Source organism: Barbus barbus (genome assembly GCF_936440315.1).
Source record: "Barbus barbus genome assembly, chromosome: 17".
Classification (NCBI taxonomy): domain Eukaryota; kingdom Metazoa; phylum Chordata; class Actinopteri; order Cypriniformes; family Cyprinidae; genus Barbus; species Barbus barbus.
In genome coordinates, this window is record NC_136745.1 from 4155792 (window position 1) to 4175517 (window position 19726).

The 19726-nt window shown below is 38.7% G+C and overlaps 1 protein-coding gene across 1 annotated transcript; it reads left to right on the forward strand.

Moving 5' to 3' along the window:
• Window positions 1–4366: 4366 nt before the first annotated feature.
• LOC306883084 (protocadherin-12-like) lies at window positions 4367–15740 on the forward strand (the record flags this gene model as incomplete). The annotated part of the gene is made up of 4 exons (XM_079438170.1): window positions 4367–7264; window positions 8455–8546; window positions 9292–9425; window positions 14924–15740. 4 exons carry the CDS (start codon window positions 4367–4369, stop codon window positions 15310–15312), a joined length of 3513 nt encoding a protein of 1170 aa, XP_079294296.1. The 3' UTR covers window positions 15313–15740.
• Between the last annotated feature and the right edge of the window lie 3986 nt (window positions 15741–19726).

Below are 19726 nucleotides of genomic sequence, written 5' to 3' on the forward strand. Positions count from 1 at the left end.
TGCCAAGTTTGCTTTGATCACAGAACAATTATTATTATTATTATTCGCATAATTAATTCACTGTTTAAAAATGATTACTAATCATTCATTTGAATCAAAATACTGTATACTGACAGTACTGATACACTAACCAACCATTGCTCTTTCTTTGCATCTTTCTAAAGTGTTTTCACTGAAAGATGATGGGACGATAAAATGATCAAATTAAAGATGGTTTAGTGGAATTGATTCATGTGCACTGTGAGTTGATTTGATTGAAGTCAGAATTTGATTCTGTATAGTTGATGACAGAACAGGAGATTTGCATGTGTTCAAAATATTGTGTTTCAGTGTTTTCTTCTCTCTTTAATAAACTAGCATAAGCTTATTTGCTCTATCTTTTAATTCTGTCTTTGGTGATCACATATCCTGTCTTGCATCCTGCTCCTTGTCCTAAAATGAACATCTGGGTCAGTAGGTCAGCTAGATCCTGCCCTGAAACACACTCCACCTACCCATAACACACTTACATTTATTATTTCAAGAGTTCGCCTACTTGCATAATCTTCGAAAGATGGTAAAGCAGGTTTGGCTCAACTAACAGTATTGAATAAAATTCTCCCAAACAGTTTTCTTAACTCGAGGGGTTTGTTGCAGTTGGGCACATGGGTGCTCACAGAACTCACACTGATGATTATAAAGAGTGAAGTGAAGGTTTACTGTGCTTATCTGTTGAAAAATTAAATTGTATTGTAAAGCATGGCTTAATAATTAACATTCATTCTTTCATCACAAATGGCAGCCATTGACTTCCATAGTATTTTTCCTAAGTATGAAAGTCAATGGCTACCGTATCTTCTTTTGTGTTCAGCAGAAGAAAGAAACTCTTACAGGTTTGGAAAAAGGTACAAAAGCTGTCGCTGGGGTGGTAGCTTTTCAAAAGATACAAATATAAACATATGTATATAAGATATAATACAAACATATAGGTACTAAAATATACATTTTTGGCACTAATATGTACCTTTAGGAGGAAGTAAAGGTGTACCTTTTGAAAAAGTACTGCCCCAGTGCCAGCTTTTGTACTTTTCTTCTGAAAGTGTGGAAGGTGAGTAAATGATGACATCATTTTAATTTCTGGGTGAAATATCTTTAAGGCAAGTAAGCAAGGCAAGAAGCTGCATGAGTAAACTGTGACATTCATCCTTGCTTTAGATTTACTGTTAGATTGTGTCTCTCTTTATCTTCATCTTATTGTTTTCTGTCTTATTTAAATATGTGACCCTGGAGCACAAAAGCAGTCTTAAGTCGCTGGGGTATATTTGTAGCAATAGCCAACATTGTATGGGTCAAAATTATACATTTTTCTTTTATGGCAAAAATCATTAGGATATTAAGTAAAGATCACGTTCCGTGAAGATATTTAGAAAATTTCCCACCATAAATGTATAAAAACTTAATTTCTGATTAGTAATATGCTTTGGACATATAAATGCCTGAGGTTTTCGTGAATGGCTGAAGACTTTCACTTTCTTCAGCCATAAGTATGAATAAGACAGTAGCGTTCATTCTGAAGCCTAATTTAATGCTTTTTTTATCATGTCCCTCTTCTTTCACCCTCAATCTTTCAGTCTCAAAAGGTCTCGTTCATGTCTTATCTTTATCTCTTCAGTCCTGCAAGACTATCTCCCTCTGAGATGAGACTTTGTGATATGGTTCAACAGAATTTGGGATTGTTGTTTTATGTCTTTTGCCGCTATATGTTGCGAGACAAAGTGCTTGACAGGACAGCTTGTTTGTCAGATGGACATAGTTTGTTCAAATATCCATCTGGAGATAAGAGGCTGTTGTCTGTCAGGAATGGGTTGTGAGATTGTTCAGCATTCCTTCCAGCCCTCAGATGAGATACACTGACCTCAAGCCAGTGAAACTTCTGTTTATGTGCGTCTTCACCATTTCCTCTCCGTCTGCTGAAAACATCAACAACAAGCAGCAGTAGTTCATCTCTATTATTAAAGCAGTACAATGATGTTTAGATCCCTTATTCTACTGTGATAAGGGAAGGTGGAAGTAGTGGAAATGGGAAGGGGGAAAACCCGGGCACTGGGGGAGGTCAGTGTGAAACGCACACACAGAGTGTGTCGGGCTGTGGTCTAATTTAATTCACATATGCTGTGTTGAAGAAAACCTCAGCGAAGCAATGTGGCAGCCAGATACAGGATATTCCGGGACTTTTGTTTTTCTGATTTTCATTTGGAAAACCTCAGAAATAATTGCGTTATATTTTTTGTACACATGCATGTGTGTGATGCATGTGTGAGGAAGATGGGCTTCACTAAACTTTTTACTGTTGAGCTTTGATGCTTCTCACCATTTAACTTCATTATTATTGAAAAATATATCCATATTAATGAATCTTATGAAACCTTTCAAGAACATGCCCAGGTCATATTTCACCCCAAAAAACAAAAGTGATTTATTTTTTTATAAATAAGTTTAAAGTGATTCATGCACAACATTTAAGGTCTTAAAAACATTTAGATTTAATCTTTTTAAAAATAAATGTTTAATATATCTATATCCTTTGTGAACTGCAGAAAGAGGGTAAAGGGGAGAAAGTTAAAGAAAGCAAATGGAGAGAAGAGAACATGAGTAGACAAAATGATGGTCAGTGTTTGTTCCAGATGGAGTTAATTAGAAAATGGAGAGAGGATTATGTGTGAAGGCCAAGCCTGTTTATTTTAGAGGTAGACACCAATCACATGGAGTGACCTCTGACCCCTGAGAAACACATGCACACTAGCTCTTAGCGAAGGAAAACTCCCTTCTGCCCAATTCACGAGCATCAGATCAAACTTAAATGTGCGCTCAAGAGTTCAGGCCTCTGATCTCCCACCCGCTGTCTCTGAACAGCACAGGGCTGCAGTCACGTCACCTCTGTTATCATGCAGCTCTGTGTTATCACTCTGGGAAAAGCTTTTATTGGCTTGCAGGTAATGGGATAGTTTGTGTTAGGAGACCCCCATGTAGAGGGGAAGTGGGGGTCTGCACTTTTCCCCTTTCACCATCCTCTTTTCATTGGCCACAAGCCTTCAATAACATATATTATCCTCTTGCTTGTATAACCAAAACCGTTGGGAATAGCTGAAGTTATATATAAGCATTTATGTAAATGCGAACACATTTCTACTAACAATGAAAAACTTTACATTTACATTTATTTAGATGAATGTTAATTCATGTTTATTCATAATACTTTAACTAGCATCCATTTATACATCGAATATTAAAAATATATCGGCTTATGAAAATGGGGAATGTATCTGTTTGTACCATAAGTCTAACTCTCAATTTTTTAAATCAGAACCTTTTTCTTTTTATCATATATTATATGCAGCATAAAAATTTGAGTAAAAGATGTGATAAAAAATAAACACAAATATCAGCATTTTTATCAGCAGTTTTGTTATAAATGCTTGTTGAATACTGATGGCAATTTCAGAAAAACATGAGATGCTTCAAATTGAAACAAAATGCAGTTTTACATCAGCACTCCCAGAGTTCAGCTCCAGGCCTTGTTTTTGTTTTTAGGGCCCCTAAAGGTCTCATCTTAGGTTTGCTTCAGCTCTGATGACAGATGCCATAGACCATGACTCTTACTGTGTTTATTTAGACAGTTTGGAAAAGAAGTAAAGTCAGATGTGTGAAGAGCTAGAGGCAGTGAATGAAAGAAGTGGGACCATGTTTCGTTAAAAGCACACCGTTGATTCCAGCCTCATTTCTTCTAAATCCGCTCCTTGCTGGAGACGGGTGGAGTTAAGCAGCGCTGTACACTCCTCCCTCTCTATCTGTTATTGGCTCTCAGGCCATCCCCCTTGAATGTGCAGTCCCAGCCCCCTAAGTTCCTCAGCTCCTCACTTTAATGCTGACTGGAGTCCTGGGCCGGGAAGCAGCAGCTGTGTGTGAGTGAGTAGAGCTGTGGAATAACACTGATTTGGCTAAGGGAGATGATAACTTTAATTAGAATGGTCTGGAATTATACTTTTATAAAAGTGACTTTGTCGTCTGAATAGTGATCAATATTTTCCATGACTGTTTACTGTTTAATTATTGTGGTGAGGTATGTCTGTTGATATCAGTAAATCTCAGTGTTAATATAAGTTAACACTACTATAGTTTTAACTGTGAAACTTTATGATAACAATTATAATTTTCTAATTTTTGTGACTTTTATATGTACTGTAAATGGTATTTTAGTATTTCTTTTGTTTTTTTACTATAGAGTAGGCACATGTGTAAAGGTTTTGAATGTGTATTAGAATGCCTATCTAGTTGCTTAGCACATCTGACTCTACGTAAAAGGAAATAGGAAACCTCACACACAGTCATGCTCCAGGTTTTGCTCCTTCTGGCAGCTCTTATTGAGTGTCCACCCTGTCATGCCCACAATATGAGCTCTGCTCCCCTCATTATCCAGTATCATGTCTGGGAAGAACAGCCCTCAGGGACAAGGGTGGGTCGCCTCCTGGATGACCTACGTGAACGTGGGGAAACAGGATCACTGGAAAACTTCCAGGTCGTGCCGCATGGGCATACTCTACCAGTCACAGTTGATTCAAGGGATGGTACCGTGTCAACACTAGGCAGGCTGGACCGAGAAGAGCTATGCTGGGGAGCAGAAATTTGTGAACTGGCCTTCAGTGTTCTCTGCAGAAAGGGTGGTGCTATGCATTTCCTTTCAGTTCGTGTGGAGGTGATGGACCAAAATGACCACAGCCCAGTCTTTCCCAGCCTAGTGCAGGAGGTGGAGATCTCTGAGACAGCCTCACTGAGAATGCGCATCCCTCTGGACCGGGCTATAGATCCAGATGCGGGACCGAATGGCCTGCAGACCTACTCCCTGTCTTCCAACCAGCACTTTGCTTTGGATATCCGTATTTCTGGAGGGGCCAAGCAGGCTGAATTAGTGGTCATCAAAGAACTGGACAGGGAGTTGCAGCCAACTTTAGAACTGGCTCTAACAGCCTGGGACAAAGGGAACCCACCAAAATCAGGCAGTACAAAAGTTATAGTCACAATTCTTGATTCCAATGACAATAGCCCTGTATTTGAGGAGGCCCCGGCAGTTATCGAACTAGCAGAGGACACTGTTCGTGGGACGACTGTCATTAATCTCCGTGCTACAGACCCTGATCAAGGTGCTAATGGGGAGGTTGAGTACTCTCTCAGTAAACATGTCCCACTGGAAGTGCAAAGACTATTCAGCATCCATCCCAAAACAGGTGCTGTGACTTTACAAGGCCCTTTAGATTTTGAAGAAAAGAATGTGTATGAGGTAGACGTCCAAGCTCGAGATCTGGGGCCCAACGCTATCCCGTCTCACCACAAGCTGCAGGTCAAATTGCGAGACGTTAATGATAATGCTCCTCGAATACATATAACATGGACTCCACCAGACTCCCCTGTTGCAACCGTCTCTGAAGGAGCACCAAATGAAACATTCCTCGCTCTTGTGATGGTGTCTGATGCCGATTCTGGGACAAATGGGCAGATACAAGTGCACATTTTCAGTGGATCTGGCCCCTTCAGACTCAAACAGATCCATGGAGACAATTACATGATTGTAACCAATGATACACTGGATCGTGAGAGACAAATGGAATATAACCTCACTCTTCTAGCTCAGGACCGCGGTGATCCTTCTCTATCCTGTATTAAGCACCTGACTGTCCATGTTTTGGATGAAAACGATAATGCACCAATATTTGCCAAAAGTCACTATCGGAGCGTCCTCAAAGAGAACAACAATCCTGGGTTACATTTCTTGACCGTGGAGGCAAATGATGTTGACATGGACCTCAGTGGAAGGGTATCATTCTCCATTAGAGAATCGAATGAACTAGGGACACCAACAGCATTTTTCTCAGTCCACCCCAGCAGTGGGGCTGTTACTGTCCAACAATCATTAGACTATGAGGAAACCCACTCCTACTCATTTATTGTGGAGGCTGTAGATCAAGGATACCCACCAATGACCAGTACTGCAACAGTGCTGGTTGAGATACAGGATGCTAATGACAATTATCCCGTAATCCATGAGCCACTACCCAAGAAGGGAATTGCATTGCTAAATGTCCCAGTGAATGTGGACAAAGGCGAGATTGTGACTGAACTTGTGAATAAAGCTCTGGAGGATAACTTCTACAAATCAAGAAATTACTCTTCCCTCAACAAACCCGAAGGTTTTCTGGCCACCACCATTCGGGCCAGTGATCCAGATTCTGGTTTCAATGGAAGACTCAGTTTTGGAATAACAGATGCCAAGCCTTCTAACCTATTTTTTCTGGACAAAACTACTGGGCAGCTCTATGTTAACACAACTAATGCCACAGAATTGATCGGCAGAACTTTTAAACTGGGCATTACAGTATCTGATATGGGAACACCTATGCTAACCACAAGAATAATTTTGGAGGTGACATTCATCAACTTTCGTGACCACCTAAAGAACTTGTCTCACGATAACCTGTCCCAGTACAGTTTTACAATGCTTTTAACCATCTGCCTTGGATCAACCTGCCTGGTATTATTTCTAGCCATTGCTTTGGCCAAGACATTCTGTCATCCTGACAAACGGGACAACCGTGCTTATAATTGTAGACAAGCTGAGTCAACCTACACCCGTCACCCACGGCGGCCACAGAAGCACATTCACAAGACTGACATCCAGTTGGTACCAGTGCTTCGGGGTCGTAAAGAAACTCCACAAGAAGATGAAGCAGAGGCGTTGTCATGTACACCACCTTTAGTGGAAAGGCAGCATCCACATGGCCAGTTTACACTTACACCAACCCTTGCTCGCATGGCTCAAAATCAATCATATACAGAAATGGATGGGAACCCACCACTCACTCAGAGCAAGATACTCAGAAAGCCTGGGAGCATAGAGTGGAATGGAGCACTTCCTTTTAACCCAGGAACTCTATCTCGATCCCTGCAAAAGACCAGAAATGCTTCCTCCTCGTCTTTTGCAAATTCACAGACCAGCACACTCAGACGAAACAAAAACGAGGAGGTCAAGCTTACTACCACGGACCTCTCAGAAACTACGGCTTCAGTTCCCAGTAATCAGGCCACCTTACGGAGACCAAAGACCACAGAAAGAAGAGGAAAGATGGAAGAGTTAGACCACAGGCAGATCCTGAGGAACCTTGTTCGACTCTCTATGGCAGCCTTTGCAGAGAACGGTTCAATTGAACTGTCCTCTGCCTCACCCGAGGTGCAAGTAAGAGATTTTTTCATTACAATCTTAACATTTCAGATACGAAAATGCATTAGATAAAACTACTTTTAAAGGTATTGACTTTGATTTCAAGGTATTCCAGTTCATAATAGCTCAAGTACATGATAGATTTCCCACTCTGCAGTTGTACTGCAGGACTGGTTCATATCTATAGCAGCCTAAGGGGACAGTTGACAGATGATGAAGACACTGAAGTGTCACACGGTAACTTAAACCTTTAATATGCCTCAGGAGAAAATGCTGCTGATCCTCAGTGTTATCACATTACAGACTCATACTGAATGTGGGAAGAAAAAGCAGATTCATTCCTTGTTTGTCCTATGAGGGGGGGAGGTGCTTAAACCAAACACAGATATTTCTGCACAGTAAGATTATACTTCTCAGAAATGTATGGGCTGGTGGTAGTCAGCAACAAGTTGCTGGTGCTGATCTGATTCTCATTAAATAAAGTGAGAATAACAGCTTTTCATCAGCTAGTATTTCAAAGACTAACAGCCCAAAAGTGCTGTGCTAGTCAAACTGTGTATCCTCTGGATCTGGGTCCACCCAAATGCTTACCTCTACCAAAATGATTAGCAGAACAAAGGGTCCTGGCATGTGTTTGAGCCCTCACGTGAATACTGCGGCCAGTCAGGAAGAGCGTGGATCCTGACCCCCACCCTCTTCTCTTTTCCTCCTCCCAAGTCCACCCTCCCTTACTCACTTGGCCCAGTTGGCAAATTAGACCTATGGCGACTGCAGAGGAAAGGGGCCGAAATGTCACCGGTGCCTGTCCTCGCAGCCAAGGCTGGGTTTCTTATGTGCATCCTGGAAGGAAATAGCCTCTAGAAGAATAGACCCTGTGTAGAAACAGCTTCCCGTCTCCCTCTCAGCCCTTCTACAGCTCAAACTCCACAACCCCAGAAAGCTCATTATGTTATTATGTTGTAGCTCATTCTGTAACAGACCAAAATTATATATTGAATTATGAAATTATGACATTAGAAGAGCAAACTGCCTGCAAGTTGTATATGGTTATTCAGGCATCTTGTAGAATTTCTATTGTTTTGAAACATGATTAATTGTGAATTCATAATCAGATTTGTATTATATATATAATAGATTAAAGTGAGTTATGTGGTAAATTCCCCTGTATATGAGGTTATTAATTTTGCATCATTTTAATTCTACAGCAGGTGTCTCAGCTCCTGTCTCTGTTGCATCAAGGGCAACTTCAGCCTCGACCAAATTTTCGTGGCAACAAGTATTCCCACAGAACTGGCCGGTAAACCATTAAATCCTCTTCTGATTTTATTTATACAAGCTCTTGACCAAACAGACAAGAAATGTGGCCCTGTATACTCATTCCTATACTAACACAGGATACAAATACACCACAATAGCCTCACAATCACAATAACAATCTTGAAAATAAGTTGTTTGTTTTATCAGGTAGATTTCTGGTAAAAAAGGAAGTATCCGTCAGTCAGTGAGTACAGAATGAGGCGTATCATAGCTGTGATCAGCAGCTGTCTGTCTTACACACAGATTGGTATCAGGCAGAATGCAAAACTGTTTCTATAAATTTAACTTATGTTCATTTAGAATAAAAAAAAAGATAAAGCATAGACCGTGACTCATCTGTGAGAGACAGGGCTTGTTTAAACCAAAGACAGCGCAGTCACACTTCCTTCAGTTGAGTGTTGTATTTTTTTAGTTTCAGTGTTGAGATCCCAGTTTTGAGAACACTGTTAAACTGATATTAAGAATAATCACATAGGTATTTCCCTGATATTCCCTTACAAAACGGTATTGTGCCAGCACTATGATTCAGTGATGGTGCCAGTACATACTTTACTATAGCATGGTGCTGAATATCATATTCATATTCAACATTTCACATATGCTTCAGTTTAGTTGCATTATATTTAACTTATTTTAATTATATTTTACTTATGTGATCATTCAGAGCTCTGAGATGTCGGCACATGTTCGGAAACGTTCTTTATTGTTTTCGTTGTGTATTGCAGGTCAGGGACTCAGGATGCTGATTGGCTGAGCACTAAAGACAGTGGTCATGGAGAGAGTGAAATGGGTGATATGGACTGGGACTCACCTGTGGACCCCGTATATGAAGAAGGCCTCAATAATCTGCTGACTTCTGGTAAATGTCCATACTTTTAAAAGCAATTATTTTGATTTGTGTCCACTGTTATGTTTAATTAAAAGGAGTAGTTCACCCAAAAATATCATAGTAAATGCCATCATTTACTGAGAAGATATTTTTAATATTCTCATATTTTTTGTCCATCCTTTTATCACACATCATGCAAAAGAGCAAATGATGACAGAACTTTTATTTTTGGGTGAACTATTATTTAAGTTGTGCCACACAAGCAAAAGTGTTGTTGTGCTGAATATCAAGTGTGCGACAAGCTGAGTGACACAAACACTGAAACGTCTCACAGCTTGTTGAACTACATACCAGCCCCCTTTATAACTCTGCAAAATTGGAGGAATTTTAATGAAATTAGAGGACCAGGAACTAACTGTGTAATCTGGGTTAAGTGAAGTAAGGTGAAATGAAACGGTTTCCTGTTTCTGACTACAATACAGGGGTTGCTATTTTTGTAGGTGATTTCCAGACATCTCACATTTATCCTATTTTCCACATATAGCCTAACAAGTCAACAAATAAGACAGAAAAAAAACATAATTATGCAGATTTAGTTTTGGTTTTTAAACTGACACTGTTATTAATTTTCCGAACACTGAAATCATACTCTGGAAACATTAATGTTTAAAGTTTGTTGATCCGGACTTACTAATATGCTTTTAGATTCTCGCTGCTGTGTTTCCTTTGTCTATGTATAGAGCAAAAGTTTGTGTGCAGTTCCTTCCATCTATTGTTCTGAGATTTAGCACGCTGTAAATTTACAGGGACCTTTTTTGTTTTCTTGAATGAAAGGTCTAGTTTGTTTTGTTTTATCGCTCTGATGTCTGAGCAGTTTTAGCCATGTCAGTGTTGATTTCAACCAAAGCAAAGTTACACGGTCAACATGCTGCTGAGAATGACAGTGCTGGTTAATAACTGATTACATGTAATCTGGATTACTTAGTCAGATTCCAAAAATGTGGTACTTGTAATTAGATTATTTTATGTTTTAAAATGCTCAGAATCAGACTACAGTTACATTTTTATTAGTCTCAGCCTCAGACGTCACGGGTCTGATGCATATGGCACACTTATCTGGAAACACTTCAGGGGTTTCGAAGTCGTCATCGGATTGGTTGAATTATACAAGATTTCCGGGAGACGTTTGTGTCGCGTTCTTTAACGTTCCACCTGGAAACAAAGATGCCGTGGCGCCAAACCCCCTCATGAAAGAAGAAAGCCGTCGTGTTTACAACTGTGACGACAAACGCTTATTAGGATCAAATAAACGCTGGATTTTCAAAAGTATGTGAAATATTTAAAGTTTGCGGCATAGAATCTTTAAAATACATCCGAGAGTTTCACACAGCGGTCTGTTATTGTTGCGACTTTTCCACGCCCCGAAACGTGACGCTGAACAAAACGAACTGTGATTGGTTGTTTGACATGTCAGTCAAACGTCCTCATAGGTGGGCCTTGGCCAATGAAAGCTGCCATACATTCCAGACCTTCAGCCGTCAGTCGTGTATACCCTTGGCACTTTTGTTCTGTATTTGTTCAAGCATTAATAAAAATAAAATAAATTTAAAAAATCCAACCAGTCTGAAGGTCTGGCTACGTGAGACTACATTTTTATGGATTACATTATTACAGATAATTCACAAAATGGCAGTAAATTATTCATATTTGATTGATTCTACCTAATTCTTCATTTTTTCTCTCTTTGAAATGTCATATTGTAGCCATGAAAATAGCCATTTAAATGTCATGTGAATTAATTTGTGATCCATGCTTGTGAATGAAAAAAAGCACCTCTCAGTCAATTACACCATGTATGAGACAAATAATTACAATAATTGTTATAATTGTACAATAAATAATAAGTCAGTTAGTAAGCACTGCCGATGTGTAACTGACAAAAATATTGAAAACCTGGAAGTCTTTGTCCATCTCATTGCTGTTTTCATGTTTCATGCTTTTTATTTATGTGATAATTCCCAAACTTTTTTGTCAGTCAAACCTCTTTGACATAAAATAATTACTTGAAGTCCCCTAAATAATCTAAAAGTAATCCAAAAGTGGTCACAATACATTACCTAAAATTAGTAGTCTAAATCACATTACTGACTACAATTGTCATCATGTAATTTGTAATCGATAACAGGCTACAATTTGTAAATGATCTACCCAGCACTGGATACTGATTATTTCTTAAATGGCTAAATATATTTCTTTTGTGCCATTCTCTCCATCTCTCTGTTTAATGAGGAATTGCTTCTCACAGTCATGTGACATGATCCAGCTAAATTATGTCATAAACATCAATCAAAAGTACTGAAAACATTTCAAAGTGATACAGAAACCCAAGTTTTGTACTAATGTAATTTTCAACCATCGGTATTTTTAAAAGAATCTATACCAAATATATAGCTTGTGAACACTGCTCAATACTGCAGTATAGATGTGCCCATTGCTGTTAGGAACCTTAGAAGTCAACAAGGTTAGTTTTGGAGCAGAGTGTGTGGTTTTGTGGTTTGGTTGAGTCAGCATTGCCCCGATATTCATCCGGTTACAGTGTTAGTCATGCTACTGAAGACAGACGGTTTTGAGTTCACTATCTGGGGTTTTCTTTCTGAAGCATGCAGGTACATATTCCCCATCTTCTTCCTGAGTCACCTCAGTTTTAACCACTTCCTCACACCTCTGAATGATGGTAAGCCTTTCAGAAGATTCATGGGTCACATCTGCTCACGATATTTACATGTCCTTGGGCTCTTCACGTCATGCCATAACTCTTATTGTTAACACTTCAGCACAATGCAGACGATGTGTATGTGTTATGCATACCCTAGGGACAGAGAAGGTGAGAGTGTGTGAAAATTTGTTTGCGTGTGTGTTCAAGTATAAGACATTGTTCTGTCTCTACACTCTTCCTTTGAAGGACACACTGCCCTCAGGCTGCTGTTTTTCTACTGCATTCTTCTCACGCTGTTTTTCAAGGGCCAGAGGTGACACGTGCACTTTGGTGTGTTATGTGTGATTTAAATGAATAACAAAGGTTTACATTCTTTACATTAGTTAGGTGCTTGATTAATAATGGCACTTGTTAAGGCAAGCATCACTATTACTGTTGCTTGTGTTCATGCTTAGGTGTGTTAAACTTGAGTGTGTAAATCATCTTGCACTGTTTGTGCTGCTGACATGAATGACATGTTAAAGGTGTGCTATCACTTTTCCAAGCGGTCAGATTTACTAGAAGAAGGTGATACTTTGTCAGGCAAAAAAATGTCTATAAAGGTTTAATAATCGTTCTAATTCTATGAGAACCACAGCTTTAACAATGAAGACACAATATTGTTGAAATCACTTTCAGAAAAATTTATTCCAGCTGACTAACTACAAAAACTAGGAGAGCCAATCAGAATCCAATGGATAAAAGAGATTCATCTATTGTCAATAGTGTAGGGATGAATGAGTTACTAAAGTCACTTTCAAATTAAAATTGTGAAAACAGGATGGGGAAATCTTTCGCCCTCATGCAAAATTCCTGATTCAAAAAGGTGTGTTCACATTTACCATTTTTTGGCTAATTTTAGAGAGCGAAATCCAGTAATTTCAAAGGGAATACATGTAATGAGTAGTATTGTGTCAGGGCTAAAGATTTCCCCATGCAGATTTCACAAGAGATTTGCAATTGTGTTGACCTGCTTGGTTTGAAAGATCGTTGAACCAAGCCTCTCTGAACACCTTAGCATATGCATATGAATGCCCTAGCAACTATTCAGGGGTGCGTTTCCCAAAGGCAACTATGGCTGCAAGTTACGTCGTTACCAATAGAGTTCAATGGGACTTACCACCATAGTTAGCTAACGATGCTTTTGGGAAACGCACCCCAGAACAGCTTAACATTGTTGGTGAGTTATAGTCGAGTTTTCTGAGTTTGAACTGATCTGAACGACAGTCTACTTGTTTGAGAAAGTGTGGCAGTAACGTTGGCTAAACGTAAGCAAATGTTACACACATGTCAATGTAGTCTGCCTTTGGTTGTTTGGATGTGGTTGGATTCTTTATGGCATTTTTACCATGTCTGTGAATTAATGGGTTTAACTGCTTTAGAGAAATTGCTGATTGAAAGGCACTGCCACCATTTCCTCCATCATTAAATGAGAGGCTGATTTGTGGAATAAAAGTAAGAAAGTATGATGGGGCATATAATTATTAACTGATACTAATGCACAGGGGTGAATTTAGAGATTTGAAAGGGCTGTGGAGAGAGGAAGTCATGAAAATGAAGTTTGAAGGTTCTGTCTGAGCTCTCTGATGTGGCCAGCGTGGGTCGTTTGATCACATCTTTACTCACACACTCTCTCCAAAAGCTCCTGTACAAGCTGAGCCCTTTTGTTTCTCTTCCGCCTTTAATTAAGACCTTGAAATCTCTGATCCACAGACAAGAAAAAACACTTAAGAAAGGCTATAAAGCTGCGTCGGTTTCATGGAGTTTGTCTGTCATGCCTCACTATGTTTGAGGATTCATGTGTGGTTGTGTCAGAGCTTCAGGGTCTCTCTGTGTTTTGTACTCTCCACCATCACATTCTGGCTTCTCCTCACTCATTCAAAAGCAAATTTTTCTGCTTTAGCCACTCCAGCAAACTGAGACTGAGCTTGTGTTATGTGAAGCTAGCCTGCAGTGATACATTAGAAGACCAAAAATGCATGGCAGAGTAAAAACAACGCTAAACACAACTGATAAAATGCAACTAATCATATAAAGATTGTGCTATATGGAGCTATGTTTGTTGTATGCGTGTGTTTGTGCTGATGATTTGACTAGATGCAAGTTCTTCTAGAATCCAGTTACTAGCCTAAAGGTTCAAAAAGAGCATAAAAAGGAACCATTTTTGTGAAGAACCTTTCTGTGAACAGTTCTTAAAAAGCTTTTTATTTTTCTTTCTCAATGAGAAGATCATATGATTTGAAGAATCGTGCAATGGAAAAGTTGCATGGATGTTAAAGGTTCTTCATGGAAACAGATGCCTTTATTTTTAAAAGGCTGCTTCACACAAACACAGATAATATGTGAAAGAAAAATCAAGTATTTCTGGAATTTTTCTGGCTTAATGAAGGTAATTTCCTTTATTGTTACACTGTATCACTTCCTTTGCCCTAAAAGCTGTGGCTAAGGGTGTCACTTTAGGGCATGCTGTGTTGTACTAGCAATACTCATCTGTGTAAAAACTCAGCAGATGTCTATGAAATGTCAGGTGAAGGTAATGCGTGTTTACTGAATTAAAGATAATTGGACACCTCCTCTCGGTATTTCCTGTCATCCTGTTTTTCATCCTCACAAACTCAAGTAAACAAGTGAAGATTCAGACAGGAATTGTAGCCTTTTATCAGATGTTTGTAAATATTTGATTACATTTATGGCCAGAATATATTTATTAATAATTTATTAGTAGTACTTTTGCAAATGTTTATTTACATATTTTATTCCTCTTTTCGTGTAGATGATGTGTTCTCAGACATTCCCGATCCGGCATGGATGGCTCGTCTTTCTCTTCCTCTGACGACTGACTACCATGAAAACCTGTTTGTCCCGGATGGGCCACCCTCCCCTGATACCCACTGTCCCATGGCCGGTCCTGATGATTCCAGTTCCTTCTCTACGTTTGGTAAAACCCCAGAGAAGGCCCCTCTGGGTGGCAGAGCTCTGATTTCGGAAGTGAGCTCCCTGTTTGAGATGCTGTTGACACAGAAAGCCGATGGCCAGTCGTGTCCACCTGCTGACGTGCTCTACAGACTATCCGCAGCTTATAGACGCTCGCTGGGCTTAGACACACCTGCTAATGGAGGTGCTGCCCACACACGTCAGCAATATGCCAACCCTATGCCATAACAGCGAAGAACGTTTCATTTCTGGTGCTATATAGTTTTGGGGTCCGTACAAGCTTCAGGAACAGTGACATCTTAAAACTGCATTTGTTTTTTTTCAACCTGGTCTGGCTGGAACAGGCTATGCCCATAAAACAAGAACTTTTTATAATAATAAAAAAGAACAGAAATCTTCATATTAGCAATCCATTATAAGACTGATGTTTTGTTTTTTATACATATCCTTTTGCAAGAAGGTAAATTATTGAGCTCTGTGAACTGCTGCAGTTCATGTTTGGGGAAATGAGCCTGTCTCCTCTTTAGGAAGTAGCTGTTTATATCCTCTGAAGCACAAACAACTCCTAAACAAGTCTTTTCACTAAATCGTCTGCCACAGTCATTCACAGCCGGCAGGATTTCCTCTATCAGGTCTCACAGCGCCTACTGCTGGCTGCTTATTTTAATGTAAATATTGTGTTGTAATAGTTACAGGGCATGTAATAGTCAAAGAATTAAGAAGTAAGCCTAACACTGTATATGCAAGACCTGGTAGTTAAGGACTGCAAAGCACTGATGACAAAATTCAGTTATTGTTCTGAATGTAACTTTAGTTTTCCTTGTTCTTTGAATGCTATCAAAACAAAGATGTATATTTTTGTCAGTGTCATTTTGTATATGTGTAGTGCTGCTTTTGTATTCATAATTGACATCAGTGCCGTATCTACCATTGAGGACACCGAGGTCATGTCCTCGGTATTTTTTCCCGAAATTTCAAATTAGTCAATCCAGCAGTGATGATCAATGCCAAACACAGAACCCGGTCCGTGTCCGAATCCATATATGTCGTCTGTATTTTCTCCCAATTAAATTCACATTCTCCGTCTAATCTCTCAGGTGAAATCTCCGCCTCTATCTGTCTTTGCAGGCAGCGGCACTTGACGTCACGTTACCTAGGCTACAGATTCAGAGAGGCGGGAAAGCCGTATGTTTTTTCACGTAACATCGATCGTAGTGTGGTCTTGAGCGAAATGCAGACATGAAGAGGAACTTGCATCAAACTAAATTAAGTTTTAAAAAGCCAACAACAGAAGGGCAGGGAAAGAGTAGGAGAGAAGGTGAGCCTGTGTGTGTCAGTGGCAGACTGTTCAGCACTGTCAAGCGCTAAGTTTCATTTGTCATTAGAATCCACTGATCTATAATAGAGAACTGGATAGCTCATGACGTCATAAAAGTGAAGCCACCGCACCGGTGTGTGTGTGTGTGGGGGGGGGGGTTAGAAAAAATGACCTCGGTATTTGAAAAATCCTGGCTATGGCCCTGATTGACATCACGTTTTCTTTTTGTAAACTAAGTGAAATAAACCATTTCTAAAACGTATTCTACTGCATCTCTTGAGAGTTAGTGAAAACGCATCTTAATTCTGAAGCCCCCATGAATTCAAAACTGAGAAAAAAAATCAATACGACTAAGAATATATAAAAGCACATCTTGCAGTTGGTCTGATTATCAGCAATTTGTTGCAGATGCTGCACATAGTTTCAAAAAATAAGATTAAATTCTGATAGCTTGTCGTGCTCATGAATCTAGTCGCACTCCAGTAGAGCTCTGTACGTTTGGCCTCTTTTTGATGACTTTTTTCGGGGGGTTTTCAGTTTTATTCATTGGTGGTGCTTTCACTGATGGCATGCAGTCGTAAACAGCAGGAGTTGTCTCCATCGCCTTCTCCGATTAAGAAGAAATCCAAGCCACCGACCGTGATGGACACAAAGGCGAACGCTGCTACACACTTCAGGCCGCCAGACTTCATGCCCCGGTGAAAACATCCGACAGAGCAACGCTGTCTTTCTTTCCAGATTTTTCTCCGGTCACGGCAAAAAGAAGAAGTGAGCCATTCCACCGAATGGGTGCCATTTGGGTCCCCAGGACATTATAGGTACAAACATGCATAAAAATGTATTATAAAATACATTTTATTATTAAGTGTCCTGCACATTAATCTAACTGCAAATTTAAAATATATAATTAAAAAAGTTATTAAAAACTACCTAAAACACTGAAAATATAGCATTTGTACATGTCCCCAGTGTCTAACGCTTCATTTTAACTTGAAATATCATGTTTAAAATGCATTGTTTGTGTACCTCCATATCCCATCTGTGCTTTAAATACCTTTATTTCAAAATAAATGTATAATATGTTGGATAAAATACACATTTTAGTCGTGTCCCCAGGTTTTCTCTCAGTCCTGTTACCGAACACATTCCCCCTCTAAAAAACTGGGAAAATTCCACAAGACGCACATTCAACATAATATTGCCACATCTGGATCTTCTGAAGGCAATGAAATGATCGGAAGCATGTGGCCTTGTTTTCTTTTCTTTATATTTGATGATATTGTGACAGTGGCTGGGTGCGTTATTATAAATATCCTGTCCTGTTACCTCAATTATTTCTTAGATGTTACATGTTTATTTTAAAAATACAAATCTTTGGTGAATCACTATAATTTGTTGAGTATTCTCATAATATTAGCATGTACTCCATGTGGCTAGATTATATGTATTTGCTGATTTTTTCCTAAAATGCTTTTTCCTTCAGTCCTGTTGCTCATATACTCATATATACTTATATATAGTATCCGAGTAAAAGTAACAGGAGTGAGTAGTGTCATCAGATTTATTCATGTAAATATTAGGCTACATCCATATTAATCTAGATCAATTTGAAAATGCATATTTTTTTCAGAGATAAAACCTATGGTTGTTCCTGCATTTTATATTACATTCCTGCAAGTATGACAGAAAATGTACTTGAAATCTCTGTCCTCAGTTATTTATTACTCATATATGGAATGGTGTTTGAGTGTGAGCTGCACTAAGAAATCAAAATCCACTGAAAAACTGAAAAGATATTAAGTTTATTATTGTTAATATCATTTTTACTTTAATATTTATTATTTTTTCTCTAATAACCTGTCCTCTACCCCTAAACAAAAACCTCTGCAGACCACTAGATTTAAATAGAAACATGATTTGGCCTTTTTTAGCAGTGAGGTCAGCTCAACACTTTCACTGGCATTAATACCTCACATGTGTAGTCAAACCTGTATACTAATATAATGGATACGCCTTCCTGTTACCCATTTCATCCCTGTTACTAAATAGTTTTTTCTTTAGAAAATAAAATTAAACCACTATTTTTTTTAAGTTTGGTCCATAATTTATCCCATTGTTTAATAAATTGCATCATAGAAAATTGATAAGCTTGAGGTTTGAGTCGCCTTTAAAATGAAAAAATTGGTTTGTGTATTTTAGAAAAATAAACCTTGTTTAGATAGTGATTTTTTTATGATAAAAATTCTATTTTTTGACCATGAAACCAACCATTTCTTTCAAATAAACACCTGCCTGAGGGAGCAATGAAGGAATTTGTTGATATATTTTTAAACATGCTTTTAAAAGACAGAGTTTTGGTAACAGGACTGAGAAAAATGCATCCATCTTCCACTTAAAAATTGTGTAAAAATAAAAATAAAGTTACCTGAAATGGAGCAGTACAGATAGTTAAAAAAGATAGAAAAAGAAAAACATTTTTGAAGAGTTTTGGAAGCAAATGGCACCCATTCGGTGGAAGGGCCCATGTGCATTTGCGCCAACTAGGAAGGAGATGAGAGACGCTGGCATCCAGAATTTTCTCCTTTATCCTGCAACGCTGAAGGTCATTCTCAATGAAGGTGAACCTAAAATGCTTTATTCCCCAGAAGAAGCAAGAGTTTTTCTCAGATCCCTTTCATCCACCAGCTCTCAGTGAACTTCAGCTGGACATTTGCTGTCTAATCGGAGAAGAGATGCTCTAAATGGCTTGACTGTGTCTTTCACTGTTCACTTTAATGTTCACTTCTTAATTTATAGTTCATTGTGCATACAGTATCACTTACTGATTATGATATTTTATTCGTTTTTTTGTTGTATTCTGTAGCTCTCTTTTCTTTCTATCTTTTCTTTATTTTTTTATTGTTTTTAATATTTTATTTATTTATTTATTGAATTTTATTTTTTAAATAGAAATACTACCTAGTCAAAATGTGATTATGGGGCCAAATGTTGGTGCTACGGTACATTTAGTAATTTGGCAGACGCTTTTATCCAAATGTGTAGGATTTTATCCAGTACGCTTTTTTACGCTTTTATCCAGTAATGTGCAGGGTTTTGTTAACGCCACGGACCATATTAAGGGGTGCTGGCAGATCAAGGTTTGTTCTTGGTTTGATCTGCCATAGTTCATGGGAATGTGTTTATGTTTTTTTGAATGGTAACGTGGGGGGTGGTTTAATAGTAGACTCAACTGGTTTTATTCTCAAACTCGTATTTTGTCTTATTATGCAGTAATTCTGTTATGACTGACCTTAATATTCTGAGTTGTAATATTAATGGGCTAAA